This window comes from Bos indicus, chromosome 22 (assembly GCF_029378745.1).
Source record: "Bos indicus isolate NIAB-ARS_2022 breed Sahiwal x Tharparkar chromosome 22, NIAB-ARS_B.indTharparkar_mat_pri_1.0, whole genome shotgun sequence".
In the NCBI taxonomy this organism is placed as follows: Eukaryota; Metazoa; Chordata; class Mammalia; order Artiodactyla; family Bovidae; genus Bos; species Bos indicus.
The window spans coordinates 47,135,510-47,151,237 of NC_091781.1; the positions used below are offsets into that span (position 1 = coordinate 47,135,510).

General features: G+C 48.4%; 1 protein-coding gene across 14 annotated transcripts in view; it reads right to left on the reverse strand.

Moving 5' to 3' along the window:
• CACNA1D (calcium voltage-gated channel subunit alpha1 D) overlaps positions 1-15,728 on the reverse strand; it is a 371,067-nt gene that overhangs the window by 90,302 nt on the left and 265,037 nt on the right. For 13 of the 14 annotated variants that reach the window (XM_070776478.1, XM_070776482.1, XM_070776480.1 and 10 more), the window contains 8 exons: positions 15,351-15,471; positions 11,641-11,755; positions 11,098-11,167; positions 10,187-10,253; positions 9,205-9,352; positions 6,695-6,824; positions 3,439-3,498; positions 690-796 (listed from right to left, as the gene is read on the reverse strand). In XM_070776478.1, the coding sequence (XP_070632579.1) occupies positions 690-796; positions 3,439-3,498; positions 6,695-6,824; positions 9,205-9,352; positions 10,187-10,253; positions 11,098-11,167; positions 11,641-11,755; positions 15,351-15,471 (818 nt within the window). The remainder of the gene's footprint in view (positions 1-689; positions 797-3,438; positions 3,499-6,694; positions 6,825-9,204; positions 9,353-10,186; positions 10,254-11,097; positions 11,168-11,640; positions 11,756-15,350; positions 15,472-15,728) is intronic. The other variant, XM_070776476.1, reaches the window with a different exon arrangement.

Here is a 15,728-nt window from a genome sequence, read left to right on the forward strand (position 1 = left end):
ACTTGCAGCTTTGCCCTTCCCAGATAAAACTTTTAGAGACTGGAAGAAAAGGGTCACAGCAGCAGATTTATCCTGGACAGCAAAGAAGCCTTTGATCCTCCAGCTAGAAGGGCTAAAGAGGCCACCTCGTACTACCCTTCCTGTTCAGAAGTGGAATGGAGATCTCAGGAAAGGAGGCCCCCCAGGACCTGAAGAGCCCACGGAGAACCCAGGCTAGAGCCCAGCTGCCCTCCCTCCTAGTTCAGACTTCCCTCACCCTCTTTTGAAAACAAAACAAAAAAATCAGAGAATAGTGAGCACAGCCCAGCAAATGGCATAAACAGAAAAACAGAAGCACAAGGAAGCATGCGCTGTCACAATGCTTTCTGGTGTGGGTGCAAATTAAGCTTTCCAGTTAACTGAACGCGAGTTCAGTTTATAAAAGCGTTAGTCACTCAGTTGTGTCTGACTCTGTGCCACCCCACGGACTGTTACCCTCCAGGATCCTCTATCCATGGAATTCTCCAGGCAAGAATACTAGAGTGGGTTGCCATTCCCTTCTCCAGGGGATCTTCCTGACCTAGGGATTGAAACTGGGTCTCCTGTATTGCAGGAAGATTCTTTACCATCTGAGTCACCAGGGAAGCCCCTCACATAGACCTGCCTGCCCAACAGTCCTGTGTACACACACACACACACAGAATACTTACTGGATGCCAAATGACACCAAAGACACCCCAACAACCAGCATATCCAGTAAGTTGAAGTAGTTCCTGCAGAAAGCGCCTTTGTGGAGGAAAGCGCCAAAGGTCATCATCTGTGAGCAGAATCGTAAGTGATTTAGTGTTTTTTTCTCTTTGTTTTTCTTTCCAGGGGAAAAGAAACCTGGGCTCTTTACAAAATCTTGAGCGAAGTATGACTTTATGAACAAGTGTGGGTTAGGAAGCCAGAAACGCAAAGCAACAGGGCCGAGTAATAACCAAATGCTTTGTTCAAAAATGAAAAAAGGGCAGTTGATTCCCAACACATTTTAAAAGAACACACCAACTGGGACTTCATTATGGCGATGACAAATTTCAAATATGATTATATCACTGGCACGTCCAAAGGCTCTGTCTCAGGGGTGGTCCACATGACCAGGTTTCTCAGGATGCAATCGCTGCCCAGACAACCTGGCTTCCCCATAAAACTCTGGTTCCAGCCCCTCTGAGATGCCAGCACAGCCCATGTTGCTCCAACTCAGGCTTCTCAGTGGGGCTAGAAGTGCCGGAGCCCTGGCCTCACACACACAGTTGACAAAGACACTGACTTCATTTCCCCAGGCCCCATACTGCTCGTAACAGTCCCGAGTGATCTGTCCTTTTCCAAGGGCTCCTGCAAGTCCAGCTACGCTGGCACATGCCAAGTGGGGCTCAGAAGCTGCCACGAGTACCTCATCTGCTCTCTAAGTCACACCCCGAGTGCCCGGAGCCCACACTGCAGGTGCTCACTGAGCTTCCTAAGTAAGGAGCTTAGCGAGGAAATGCCCCAGAGAAAAAACTGAAAAACACATGGAGTTACTGCTTATTTTTTAAAAAGATGGGGGAATTTTCAGATAAGTACAGGAGAGGAAGAGCTGGGAGTTAATCATACTAGACCACATGTTACTGCCAATAATCAATCCTCTTTGACCCACAAACTACAACAAAAAGCCCACTTCAAATGTAACCCAGTAACCAAACAGCCTTTCAAACCTTCCCCAGGCTGTCAGGAACCACCCTTTCAATGTCAGCTGCTTCTCAGAGATTCTCCACTTTCGGAATCCCTCTTGTTTTAGCTTATTTTCCACTCTCTAAGATTTCTTCAAAATGAGGATTGATTTGGAAGATTTAAGTCACTGGGGCAAATACATAGAAAGTGAAAAGTAGTAATTGTGGGTTTTTTTTTTTTCTTTTAAATAAACCTGTATCTCTTTGCCCTGAAAGCCACTTCACTGAACAACTTAAAAATGTGGAAAGGAAAATAAAACCTCAATTAACCAGGCTAACAGGCTAAGGATGACATTTCCAAATTCAGTCTGAGGAGATGGCAAATCACCAAAAAAGAAAACCTGGGATGGAGCACAGGCCAGGTGGGCACTGCTGCACCCCACACCCTGAGCCTTCAGCTGTGATGCCCGTCACCATGGAGACGGTGGTAGAATCTGCTCACCGATCCAGGCAGCATCTCACTTCAGACCACATTCAACCACATTTACTGACCTGATGGCAGGAAAATGAACTCAAACATCTAGAAGATTTTTAACAAAGGTTTAAACAGAGGTTGGTTGGTCAGTAATGTGCTAATATTTTCATTAGCCAAAAAAAAAAAAAGAGAGAGAGAGAAGGACAAAAAGTAACTACTCTATTGCCTGGAATGTTAACTGAGGTTTTATTTTACAGAAGATTTTGTAAAGAGCCCAAGTTCCATGGTAGTCTACATGAAAATACTTTTTTTTTTTTTTTTTTTTGGTCCTGAGATGCACACACAAAAACCCCAACACGGTTTAAAGAAACTTGTGGTTACAAGTCCCCATATCCCTGAGGGTCTCCCCACCAGGAGATGCTGCAGGCCACACTGTCCCAGGACTTCAAGGATGCACACCCCTGGGCAAGTCTGGGGTTCTGGGATGTCCGCTGTGGGTCTCCAGACTTCCGAGTCCATAGAAATGGAGGCTGGCTCACCCAAGGTGGCCTTCAAAACCAGGACTCAAACCACATGCAGCAATGGCGACTGGCAGCTCATGCATGGGCAGTACATTCTGGGCACCCTGTCCAGAGGGTGCTCTTTTTGTTTGTGTAAATGTAAGCCCATCCATTAAAACATATATATCTTAACACAGAGAGACCCATGGTATCTTGCAAATCTTGTTGCAAGAAAATAGTGTGTTACTATTTCTGGGCACTGAAAACATAATGCAGTCAAAGAAACGAGAGAGGCGTTTCCTCTGACTTCGAGGTCAGGAGGTCAGGAAGGGTGGAAGAGAGTTCACACACAGCACTGGACTGGTTGTCAGTTGACAAATTTCAGAAGATACTAAAAAAAGGAGCAAAATGTAATTCCCAATCACTATTAGGAAGCCAAAGTAGCTCCCACATGCATTCAAAGGTTTTTTGAAGAAACAGCAACAAAAGGTTGAATGGTTACAGGAAAAAAATCCTTTGATTTAAAAAAAAAAAAAAAAGTGGAGGTTGATCACAGAGGACAAAAACTGAAAATAGCCAAAAGCACGTCACGTGTCTTGGCCGTGTGTCACACACAGGAGCAGGCCCCTGAAACACACTCCTGTGATACCTGTTACCTTTAAAACGATCTCAAATGCAAAAGTACCAGTGAAGACATAATCTGCATAACCTAGCATCTGGAAGGTAAACAAAGAATTGCCAGCGTTATTGCTACTGCTGCGTTAGAGTATGCAAGGATCCATGAAAAAGCCGTTACCTTCAACAGGATTTCAACAGTAAAGATGGCTGTGAAAGCATAGTCAAAGTAACCCAGTATCTGCAAGGCACAACACGTGGAGATGAGAAAATGGCATCTGGACAACTCCCGACAGCCCACATGCGCTCAGAGACCCGTCATCCCGGGAGGAGCCTGTCACCCTGGAGGGAAGTGCAGAGATGCTCCAAGGGCCCCACTCGGTCCATCAGAGCTCTGGGCACACTTACCTCCTGTGACCACTCTTGCTGACTCCCCTCCCAGCCCTGTGTTCTGGGCAGCAGAGGCTCACTTAGCAAAGTGTTTTATTAATAACCTTTGTTCATCGGCACACGATGCTGATTAGTCTCACACACATTTTAGATCCTTAACTGCCCTTTTGGTAGAATGAAATACGCTGCCCTCCTGCTGAGCTTCTGATTGGAGGGAAAATGTAAACAAAGGTATAAGTGGCATCAAAGGGGGTCTTGGGTCCCCTTCTAATTCCCACCCATTCAGTCAGGGAGCCAACACCTTCCTCCACTGCCGCGCCGGGCTGGATAAATCTGCAAGGAAGAGTTTCACTGATCCTCTTCCACCCGCCCGCTGCTCTGTGTCTAACGCTGCACTCTCTCCCTCAAGGCAGGTTTTCTCCTTGCTGGGCCCATTTTATCAGCACTCCCCCAAATACCACCGACATTATAGCCGCTGCAGTCCTATCTCCCCTTCTAGGGTCCCTGCTTCTCCACAGATCTGGGGGGCAGGAGGGAGGGCAGGTGGACGGCAGCAGGCCTCAACTAAGGAGGCTCACAGGAAGTCCTCAGCCACGCACAGGGCAGCTGGGACCCTCCAGTGGAATCGGCCACCTTGGCTGCTTATCTTCACGACAACTGGGCTGTACAGTTTGGGGGAACAAAAGAGACCAGCGCTGGAAGGTAACCCGTGGAGCCCACTCAGGCCGACTCCGTTCATTTCCCAGATGCGGATGCTGAGAACAGAGGCAGCTGCTCAGGCCAGGCGGCCAGTCTCTGCATCACTGGCATGGGGCCAGGCCTTTGAGATGCTGGTTGAGAGCCCTGGGCCCTGCTGTGTGCATGTGGGACCCACCCCAGGGGAGTCCTCACTGCTATGAGACTAAGACGAGAACCTCTGCTTCAAAGGCCAGCTGTCCTCCCCGAAGTTCTCTCTTCAGACAGCATTATTCATTTTCCAAACTGCTTCCATTTGGGGATTTATAAATGTTGCTGGAACACTTCTGGTATAACTGTGTTTCTGTCCAGCCAATTAAAGGTCTTTCGCAGGACACCACGGAGGCCGCCCACAAGGAGCCCTGTCCCTCACCCTTATCCCCTCCAAGGTCACAGCAGGTTTCTGTGTGTGTTGAAAGCGGGTGGGGCGCCAAGAAACACACAGCTTCTGGCAAGCCAACAACCCGGCCTGGTACCGAGGGGCAAGGCTCTCAGACTCAGGTTGCTCTCTGTTCACTCTGCCTACTTTTTCTTTTTCACTAATAACTCAGCTAAGGTTAAAAAAAAAAAAAAAAAAAAAACAACCCGCTGCTGGATCTCAGTTATATGATGTATCTAAGGTAATCAAACTCACAGACAGAAAGCAGAAGGGTGATTGTTAGGGCTGGGGCAGGTGGACATGGGCATAAAGTTCCCCACATAAGGTGAGTAAGCTCTGGAGATCTGCTGTCCAACATGGTACTCAGAACTAAGGATACTGTCTTGTATCCTTAAGAATTTGTTAAGGAAAAGCTCATGCTAACTGTTCTGACCACAGTCAAATATAAACAGTGCAATATTTTTAAAAGCAAGACACACATTCATGTGAACATCTATTTAAAAAGAACAATAACATTTCTTGGAAAAGGCAGCAGGGAAATAAACCCATGGGGAAGTAATTACAATAAAAACTAGAATATGAGGCCTGCAGGTAAACAAACTCTTGGTCAATCTATGTTCTAGGATCAGTTTGTGACCTAGTCTGTCACACAATGGTACTTTTTCCCGAAACAGCTTTCCCTCTCTGTGTCTCATCTTTATGATGGAACTGATGACACCCTGTTGTGCTTTATTCCATCTGAGCATTTAGATAGAGACCTCAGGAACCTTAACAAAAGCTGTAACCCCTGGGTACAGGTTGAGACAGGCTCAGGGCTCCATCTTTACGTCACCCAGCCACGCTTTGAGGGGAAGATCTTTTCATCTTCATATCAGGATGCCCATTATCTCATCAGTCTCAGAGATTGGGTTTGCCAGGCTTCAAACCAAAAGCACAGGAAATGGAAAGACAGCACAGGGCTTGGTTGTCACAACTGAAGTCATGGGGCACTGATCTGGTGACTTGTCTAAATCCACAAATCTCAAAAGTCTCTTGTACAGAAAGAGGCACCACAAGGGCAAGGCAGCAACCCCTGACAGCCTCGCACACTGGTGGGCCTGCCTCCCCGGGCGGCTTTCTGGGAGATCAGCTGAAACTGCGCTACAGCATCAAGGCCTGGCAGTCCACAGGCTACCGTCTTGTGAAGCTGTCTTGCCTCTGGATTGCTCTCAGTGCTTATGGCTGACCTGCTGAGACTGACCTGCCCAGGCAAGAACTGACTTAGGTACCAGTCTCTGCCCAACACAGATGCCAGGCAAGGGAGTCAGCCCTGAACTTTGAAAACTGATTAATAATAGAAGATTAAACCCTCTCTTCTCTTTGAAAAGCCACCTACTGGCCCAAACTAACCTAGGCTTCATTCTTCTCCGCTGAATGCCTCAGGTCCCCATCTGCCATCTCCCTGACTTGTATTTCTCATCAGTAACAGTAGCTGTGTGAATCTGAGTCCATATAAGTCTTCCTGCCAACCCCAAGTAAGAGCCCCCTAGGCATGTGACACACCAGGTTTCAATTTTCTTTTCTCTCTGCTGGATGCTGCCACAAGCAGGAAACCTCAAAACAGGTGTGCACATGAATTTGAGGAGGGGAAAAGAGGAATCAAAATGTCGGCAGCGATGCAGAGAAGCACGGCTCCTGAATACACTGTTACTGCAGAGTATCTGAAATGAGGTGTAAAATATATGATTCAATAAAGGTTTGTGCCCATAACAAAAAAATATCTCTGGCACTGACAAATCTGCAGCATAAAATGCCTTCAGGGGAAGGAGGGGCCCACATGAGCTTTGACCCTCGTAGCCCCTGCAGGCCCTGCCTGGACACCGGCCTCTGCCTGCGAGCCCAGCGCTGACTGGGAGTGGGGGGGTCCGCCCTGACACCCTCGCTGGGGGCTTACAGTGTTCCGGAAGGAGTGGCTGCGGATGGGGTCCTCAGCAGCGAGGGCGGCGCTGCTCAGCATGATGAAGACGAGGATGAGGTTGGTGAAGATGTGGTGGTTGATGAGCTTGTGGCAGCCCACGCGGATCCTGCAGGAAGAGCCACCGCATGGATGAACCCTGGAAGGGCCCGAGCCCACCGGCCAGCGCTCTCAGCACGCTGGGGCCACTCCATGGTGATGGACCAGGTGGAGGACCGCTGTCCCTATGCCACCCAAGCCCCACCCAGCAAACTGGAATCACCAGACCATTCTTTCCCTGAAACCCTGAGGGTTCTGTGTGGACAAGCCCCACAGACCATTCACTGCATCCTGAAAAGCAGGAACACCACCCTTCTAAAGGTGAACAAACTGAGGCTTCAGCTTGTGAAAGAACTTTCTTAAGGTGACCCAGCTATGGGAATTCCCTGGCAGTCCAGTGGTTAGGACTCTGTGTTCTCACTGCCAAGGGCCAGGGTTCGATCCCTAGTCAGGGAGCTAAACTCTCAGAAGCCCCATGGTATTGCCACCCGCAAGTCCCCCAAAAGGTGACTCAGCTAGTAGGGGACCGGGGCATATTTCCAATCCAAGTCTGATGGTGACACCTCCCCACTGTAACATGAAGCCCAGAAGCTCCCTTTTCCTGCCTTGAAACAGAGACTGAGGTCAGAGTTCATCGTAGAAACTCACACAGAACAGGGGTGACCCCAGCAGCCAGGCTGGCTGCATCCTGACCTGACCTCAGGGAGAGAGACTGGGTGTACTCTCCTGCTGTGTGGACATCCTGTCAGAAGTGCTATTCTGGGGGCAGCTGACCCACAACAAGTGCTTCTGAGAAAGTCAAGTGGAAGTCACATCATCATGTAAGAATCTCACAAGCATCTCCCTGCACCCGGTGGGGCAGAGCCATCGCAGCCTCCTCCGGTCCCATGGAACAAGGAGGGTAGCACGTGCCCAGCACCCCAGCCCTGACTCTCACAACAGCACCGCAGGCTGTCAGAGCCTCTCCTGATGCCCCCGACAACATCCCAGACTACTTAGTGTAGTTAATGTCTGGCTTCCCTTAACTTCAGTATTTGACTTCAGAACTTCACTGTTGGTTTTTTTGTCTATAGAATACATGCAGGTTTTCCTTTGAAAAGTTTTTTCCACTTTAAAAACCAGAAGTCAACTTTATATGAAGGTGATGTCTTGTTTCATTTTTTCTCCCTGGGGCTGCTGAATGCCTGGCTGTGGTCCCTGGAGGGCCGGCAAGCTGTCAGCAGCTGGGGAAAGCCTGACAGTGCTGTGAGGGCAAGAAGTGCTCAAAGCTTTGGGGGCAAATGGAGTTCATTCCTCCCGTATAAGCAGACACAGTGAGCTGCAGGGGTCAGTGAGGAGGCTGAATAACTTTTTAAAAGAGATATGCAAACTCTCAACAATGATGAGCTATAAAAACTACCATCCAGGGACTTCCCTAGAGATTCAGTGATTAAGACTACGCCTCCCAACGCAGGGGGTGCATGTTCAATTCCTGGTCAGGGAGGTAAGATCCCACATGCCTCAAGGCCAAAAAGTCAAAACTTAAGACAGAAGCAATACTGCAACAAATTCAAAAAAGATTTTTAAAAATGGACCATAAAAAAAATAGATTACTATCTAATCTTCAACTCCGTAAGAAGTGTTTCCACCTTGCCTCTCCCTGTGTCTCCCTGGAGCTTGAGAATTTACAGATTTCTCCTCTGACAGCCCAGAACTGCTTCTGCAATTCCAGCAACCTTTCTAGGAGCCATCTATTCCTCCTGGCATTTCACTCTGTCCCAGATGATTTAAAACCTAGAAACCAGCTAGTAAATACACATCTTCCTCTTAGAGTACTTGTGAGTAATTACCAGGTTCCTGGCAAGCACTGGATCATTTTAACAGGAGAAATGCTATTTTAAGCAGGCTATCATGGAGCTGAACTGAATAGCTACCACTTATAAACTATCACTGAGCAATACTGGTACATTGCCATCAAGCTCAATAGGGAAAAGTGATCGGCTACACTGGGCCTCTGAGTGAAGATGTTCAGGAAGCTGGTCAATACCCTCATCTCCCACAGCATCTTAGCAAAAGACTTCCTTACGAAGAAAGGGTCCTTTGGATGGAAAACGCTTCACAGGTGATGACCCACAGAATACCAGAGCTGCAGGACTGCACCATTGCTGTCCCAGGGTGGGGGCGTGTGGGAGCGGGGTCTGGAATAGCATTTCTCCCAAGGCCTGGTCACCCCCCTATACCCCTGTCCAAGCACAGGAAGGCCAGGAAGAGATGAAGAGGGCAAAGGCAAAGCTGGAACAGGACAGGGGTCGGGGGAACAGGGGGCCTCAACACTCAGGCACAGAAAGGGGCTGTGAACCATCTTCCCTTGCACTGTCTGCCCCCCTACCCCTGGCCCCCAGCCACTCTCAAGCACTCTGCAGGATCCGGGGGAGATGGGGCAGCCACGTGACTAGAAAGGGGATATTTACGGGTTGGTCTTGCTGAGAATGAAGAAAGCACTCCCTTCCGGGATGGGGGCGATTTTCTCTTTCATGTTCAACTCAGAGATTCTGCGAGGACGGGGGCCAGCAGGAACCTCAGGTTCATCCTCTTCCTCCTCCTCTTCCTCTTCACCTACTTTAAAGGAGATACTTTTTTTTTATAGGCATGAAATAAGGATTGCATTTGTGTTTGAACGCTCATTTTCAATTTCACATGAAAATGTGGCTTAAACAATGTGTATCAGCTTACACAGGGCTTCCCAGGTGGCTCAGATGTAAAGAATCTGTCTGCAATGCAGGAGACCCATGTTTGATCCCTGGGTTGGGAAGATTCCCCTGGAGGAGGGAATGACAACCCACTCCACTACTCCTTCCTGGAACATTCCATGGACACAAGGTGGGCTACATTAATCAAAACCTTCCAAATATGAACTGACAGTGTGTGGGTTGGGGCTGAGAAGCGCTCTCATCTGGTGAGTGTGTCCCTTTGTGGGAATGAGGCCCCAGCACCAGGTGAAGGTGCCAGCCCCCAGCACCTGGCTGCTTCCCCAGCAACCTCCACACTCAGCTTCAGCCTGATAAACTGTGCAGGGTTTCAAGTCACACACCCACAGTCTCCCAGGCTCCTTGACTCCACAGGACCTCCCTCCAGCAGCCCGTCAAGTCCCCAGTCAAGGTGAAAGTGTCCAGTGAGTCTTGGCCACTGGCTGCCTCCTAGAGAGATACCCAGTGCAGGCTGCACGCGCCCTGCTCCACATCTGTGTTCTCTCCCCACCACCTGGTGTCTGGGTTCCCTAAGCTGCCCGAGAAAAACCTGAGCTAACCAGCCCACAAGGGGACCGAATCTCTGGCCTCGGCAGCCCCGGCAGCCCTGCGTGTGCCCAGCTGGGCTGGCCACAGACCCAGGCGCTGATCAGTGTGAGGACGTTACTCATGAACTCAGCATCCATCTCTGGTGTCCGCCGCATACCTGGCACATCACAGGGTGGGTAGGGGTCCTTGTCCTCATCCTCTTCTCTGTAGTCGTCGATGGTAACCTGGGAGGACAGAGAAGTCTTGGGAGGAGGGAGACTCTGACTTCAGTGGACTCGAGAGGGGCGGTTAAAGACCTAACCCTACCATTCAGCCCGGGGTAGGGGTGTGATCTCCAAAGTGGGTGCTGTGTGAGTGTGTCAGGAGAGCAGGTACCCCCAGATGATGCCCCTGCTTCAGAGAGAAAGCCTGAGAGCAGATGAGGAGCAAACTGGTGTCCCCCCTAGCCAGCCATGGCCAGCCAGCACTGGAGCACGCGCTACATGAGAACCACCTCGCAGGTTCCTGCCTCCTCGCCAGACTGCGAGCCCCATGTGAGCGCAGATCTCACTGCTCTTGGTCATTCCTGATCCCTGGTATCTGACACACCATCGCCACTGAGAAAGGACTTACTGACTCAGTGAATAAATCAACAAATTCAGGAAAAATCCACAGCTGCCACAGTGCCTGAGTGTTCACAGTAGGGCCCTGAGTGCCCAAACCCTCTGATCCTGAGACACCCCCACTCCCACCTCCCAGGGACAGACATCTATTACCAATCTTTGATTTTAATCCCCACCGAGAAGATAGGGACACTGGTCAGATGTGCCCACACCATTCCAATCAAGAAAAAATAAGGTGTGAGACCAGTTAAATATGTATCACACCAGCTCTCTGTCTGAAATACTGTTAACAACCAGTTAAGTGCTCCACTTCACGCAGACACTCCTGGAAAGCCAGCATCTGTGACGGGGTGCCACGCTTTCACTCTAAAATAGCACCCACAACACTGTCATGGTATAAAGGTGACACATTTATGGTGATATCAACAAAATGATTTGGAAACAAAGCGGAAAATGTAACATATACCTTGTTGTCACTGTTGGCTATCTGGTTGACTTCTGGTTTGTTGTTCTTTTTATTTTCCAGACTTTCTTTTCTACAGAGAAGAGAACAGAAGGAACCAAGTAACCATCCTGTTTTATATAGAAAAAGCTCATCAGGATTTTGAATCAACAGTGGCCCATTTAATTGGGAACAACCCTAACAGCAAGAATACAGCACAACCCACACTCAGTTCATCTCAGTGCACTGGGTTCATAACACAGATCATCTTATTAAAATTCTCATTCAAGGGCTAATCAGCACTGGACGCATCATTTATTTTATGATGCCAGAATTAACTGCAGAGATTCATTAAGCATGGGGACGTGACTCCTACTTTCAGCTTCAAGGGAATAAGAGCCAAGGGCCTGGGATCTGCCCAAGAGTCCATCTTTTTCGGTCAGCCTCTTAGGCCAGCCACCATCCCCACAAAGCAGCAGCATGGGAGCCCCAACAGGTCACACCTATGACTGGCTCCCTGGGTCAAACCCTTCATTCAGCAAACCTCCCCAGGGGAAAGGCGGTTACCTGGCAATCTTTTTCCTTTCCTTTTCTTCAGCTTCCTCCTTCTGAGCAGTATTCAAACTTTCAGCATCAGCCAAATTGTCTACAGCGATGGCCAAGAAGACATTCAGTAGAATATCTAATTTGAGAATGTTAAGGATGAAGCATGGTTCTAAATGCAGCTATACCAGGTCAACAATGGCAGTGTCACACCCCTGTGCTCGAGAGGCTGGTGACAGGTTGACTGTCCCCTAGTGCTTTTCACTTTCCTGCACTGGGGAAAGAAACGGCAACCCACTCCAGTGTTCTTGCCTGGAGAATCCCAGGGACAGGGGAGCCTGGTGGGTTTCCATCTATGGGTGGCACAGAGTCACACACGACTGAAGCAACTTAGCAGCAGCAGTGCCATATTCACTTGGTAAAGCCAGGAGATTGGAGCCCCATTTTTCAAAAAGAACCAGAACCTGTAGAAGATAAGCTGGCCAGAAGCAAAATTAAGATTCACTAAAACCCATGAAAACCTACAGATGCCAATATTTCCCTTCATGTGTGTACTACGTGTGTGTCTATACATCTAGGTATTTATGGGTATGAAACACACTATATAAAACAACCTGTAACAAAAATGTAACGTTTTTATGCATTTTACATTCACTTTATGCACTGCGTTTTCTTTGAAAACATGCACACCCACAACCTATCTATCTGGGGTGTGCTCTCCAAAATAAGACCCCAAGAAAGGCTACGCTTTATTCAAATGATGACCTCACAAGGCAGTCTGGGCCTTTCTCATTTGAAACGATCTTCCAAGTTTGCAAATACCTCATTCATGCATTCCACACTGACTGACTAGAGCACATCTAACTTATTGTCAGATGTGCTGGCCTGTCCTTCTGCATTGTCACACAGTGACTGTATCTGTGACTCTTGTGGTTGATTTTTATTTCTTTCAAAGAGTAGAAAGTTAGGTAACTGGACAAGTTACTAGCTTTTCGGCTTTTACTATAATGCTGTTTCTGTAGTTTCCTTGAGTGACTGAAAAAAAACAAAACAAAAACATACTCTGAAGATGCCTGTTTCTTACTTGCCAGCAGTTAAGTACATTTTGGAGAAGCATAGGGATCAGAGGGCAACAAACAGGTCAATGTGACTCCCGTCTCTCACTGATGCTTCCCTCTGGCTGATGCAAGGCCATCTGCATGCAAGACAATGGGAGCCCAGGGGCCCTGAGACAGGAGAGGCACGCCACAGCCCCACACGCCCAGTGCAATCTGAACTCTCATGTGGGCTGCTGAACATGTCAACAAATACAACCTAACAAGGCAATGATAATGAGCAAGCTTCAGGGGATGTCATGCTTGACTAACCTATTCAAGTCTTTAAAAAGAGGGTAGAAATGTGAGTAGATTCTATTAAGACTGTCAAAACACCTCTGATACACTAGGATTACTTTTTAAACAGAGCTGCAACCAGCCTGGGGAAGCAGTTTGTTTTGGGCTGGCCAATGATTTGGCAACACGAGCTCTCCTCTGATGAACGTGGGATAATTGTGGCTCAGAAAATGATCAGTGCTGGGAATAACTGCACTGAGAATTCCTACTAATGATGGCAATGAAGAAATACTGTGTCTCTAGTCTTACGATGACACCAGATTCTTTCAGTAGTAGAAAGTAAACCCAGAGTAATAAACCACAGGAAAATCTTACAAGATTGTAACAGATGGTTTCCAAGAGCGAATACCCAATAGATATGTTTAGATGTATAACCCACCAGACCCTCCTAAACACTGGTGTGCCATGGAATTCGTCTGACAAGACCTGCCAAGCAACTCTGACATGCTGGTTAGAGTCCGGGTTCTGGGGACATGAGAGGAAACAGGACAGATTGGAGACCTGGCTTCCAAGTAGCATCTGTTCTAGCTGGGGGAGATAGACCGTAAACCATTTAAGGACTGCAGAGAGTGATACACCCACTATAAAGAAACTACAACATCTAACTGGAGGGAAAGTGGCTAGAGAATACTTCTGTGCAGATTGGAACCAGTATACGGCTGTGGCCTAGAGAATTAATCACGAGAACAGAAAAAGAAAATACTGATCATTCATTTAACAAACACTGACCAAGAGCCAACTGTGCGTGATCTTGTGGTGTAAGCCACAAAGATGTGAATACAAAAAGAGACTGCAGACTCAGGGAGCTTATCGCCTATTACTAGTTGGCAAGATGGAGAACTGCACCCCAAACTCTAGCAGGAGCCGCAAGTGATGAGAGGAGCATGGAGAGAAACTGGCGGGAGGGCTCCCCTGGGGGCGGGGGTGGGCAGCGCGGCTCCCTGCAACAGGATTTGTGTGGGCTGGGAGAGGGGCTTCCACAGAACACTCCGAAGTACAAAGCACTGTTCTCACAGCAGGCTTGCACTTGGGTTTCCACCCTGAAGAAGGTTCACTAACAAGCCAGAGAAAATGAAGGGGAAAACAGCCCACCAGACTTCTTAGAAGATTCTAGATTAGGATTCTTTAAAATAAAAAAGCGAAGACCAAGGAGCTGTATTCATACCTTGGTCCAAGTTGTTCTCTCACTAAGCATTAATCAAGGAGCTCTATGTGCCAGGTCTCGTGCCAGGGCAGCGAGGGCACAGAGAGAGAAAGGAGACACAACCCAAGGCTACAGGGTCAAGAGGGGCCGAGCGACGTAAAGGGAGGTCTGAATTTTCTAAAACCTAGGGTTAGAGTGACTCTGGCTGGGAGAAGGAAGAAAACAAGTCAGAGAAAGCAGGACAGAGCAGCTGGCCAAGGGACACGTGATCCCCAAAGACATAGAGACCAGCAGAGCAAAATGAGGGCCAGGGGAGCTCAGATCAACCCACTGAAGATAAACGTCCCCATCCATTCTGAAGGGTCTCAGGAAGTCAGAGATGTACCCCTAACCTTTTAATGGGGCTTGGAGTGGGCCACCCCAAAACAAGCCAAGGTGGCATGTTGATGACTTTGAATTAAAGTTATTCGAGAAACAGCTGGTATAAGAAGAACACTCTGACCCACATCTGTTCCCCTGGGAGCAGGAAACCAGCTCCCTGAAAGGCATCCTCCCTAAGCCGGGAGACAGTGCTGGCAATTGGGGATCCGAGGCTGAGAAGGCTTTACAAACAAAGCTTGTGACTTCTCAGTTACTTTGCTATCCCAAGCAAACACTACTTTGTTTTGTCAAATCTTCAGAAATAATTGATTTTTTCTCTGGAAATATATATGAAATGTATATGAACAGCCTGCTTTGGTTATTTCTTAGGTCCTACACCTACGGGGTCTTCATATGTATGAAATTAAATGTGTTTTCCTATTAATCCGTCTTACGTCAATTTGATTAGTAGCTGGTCAAAAGAACCTGAAAGCCAGAGAACACTTTTCCTCCCTATACTCTCAAGGGTGGCAGCATACAGAGCACATGGCTTTGTCCTAAGCCATCCCTTGGGCTGTGATGTCACGCGGAGCGGGTGACCACTGGTGTAGCCCACGTACCACCTCAGGCTGCCTCCGTGGCTGCTCTCATTCCTTAAGGCCCAGAGGAGACTCTGCCACTCCCCTGTTGTCCCAGCAACAGAGGAGGACACACGGGAACGAGGTGAGGATGCTCATGTTCCCATCACCCTGGCCACCACTGCCCCCACCCCGGGGAACCTTGGAGAGGAGGACAGCATATGGTGACGACAAGGTGACCCCGGCGGTCCAGAAGGATACAGTTACCGCAAATGAAGAGGATGATGAAGTAGATGCAGACGATCATTCCAGAAGATGATGGGCCCCCATACGCCATGATACCGTCATACATCACAGCATTCCAATCTTCGCCTGTCAGGATCTAAGAAGCCAAAAGTGGGATCAGCGGGCAAGTGGACTCACAGTTCCCACGATTCTCCCAAGCTCCTGGGGCTGCCTGGGTCTGGTATCAGCTGCCTTGCACAATTCAGTTTGCACAGAACAAATGCATCCGTCAACCCATAGTCTTCAAAACATTACACTTAATCACACAAATACATGAGTTAATTATTCTGATGAAAATAAGACGACATTCCCACATAAGACATGTGTACTCTTTGCACCCCAGCCCATTCAGCC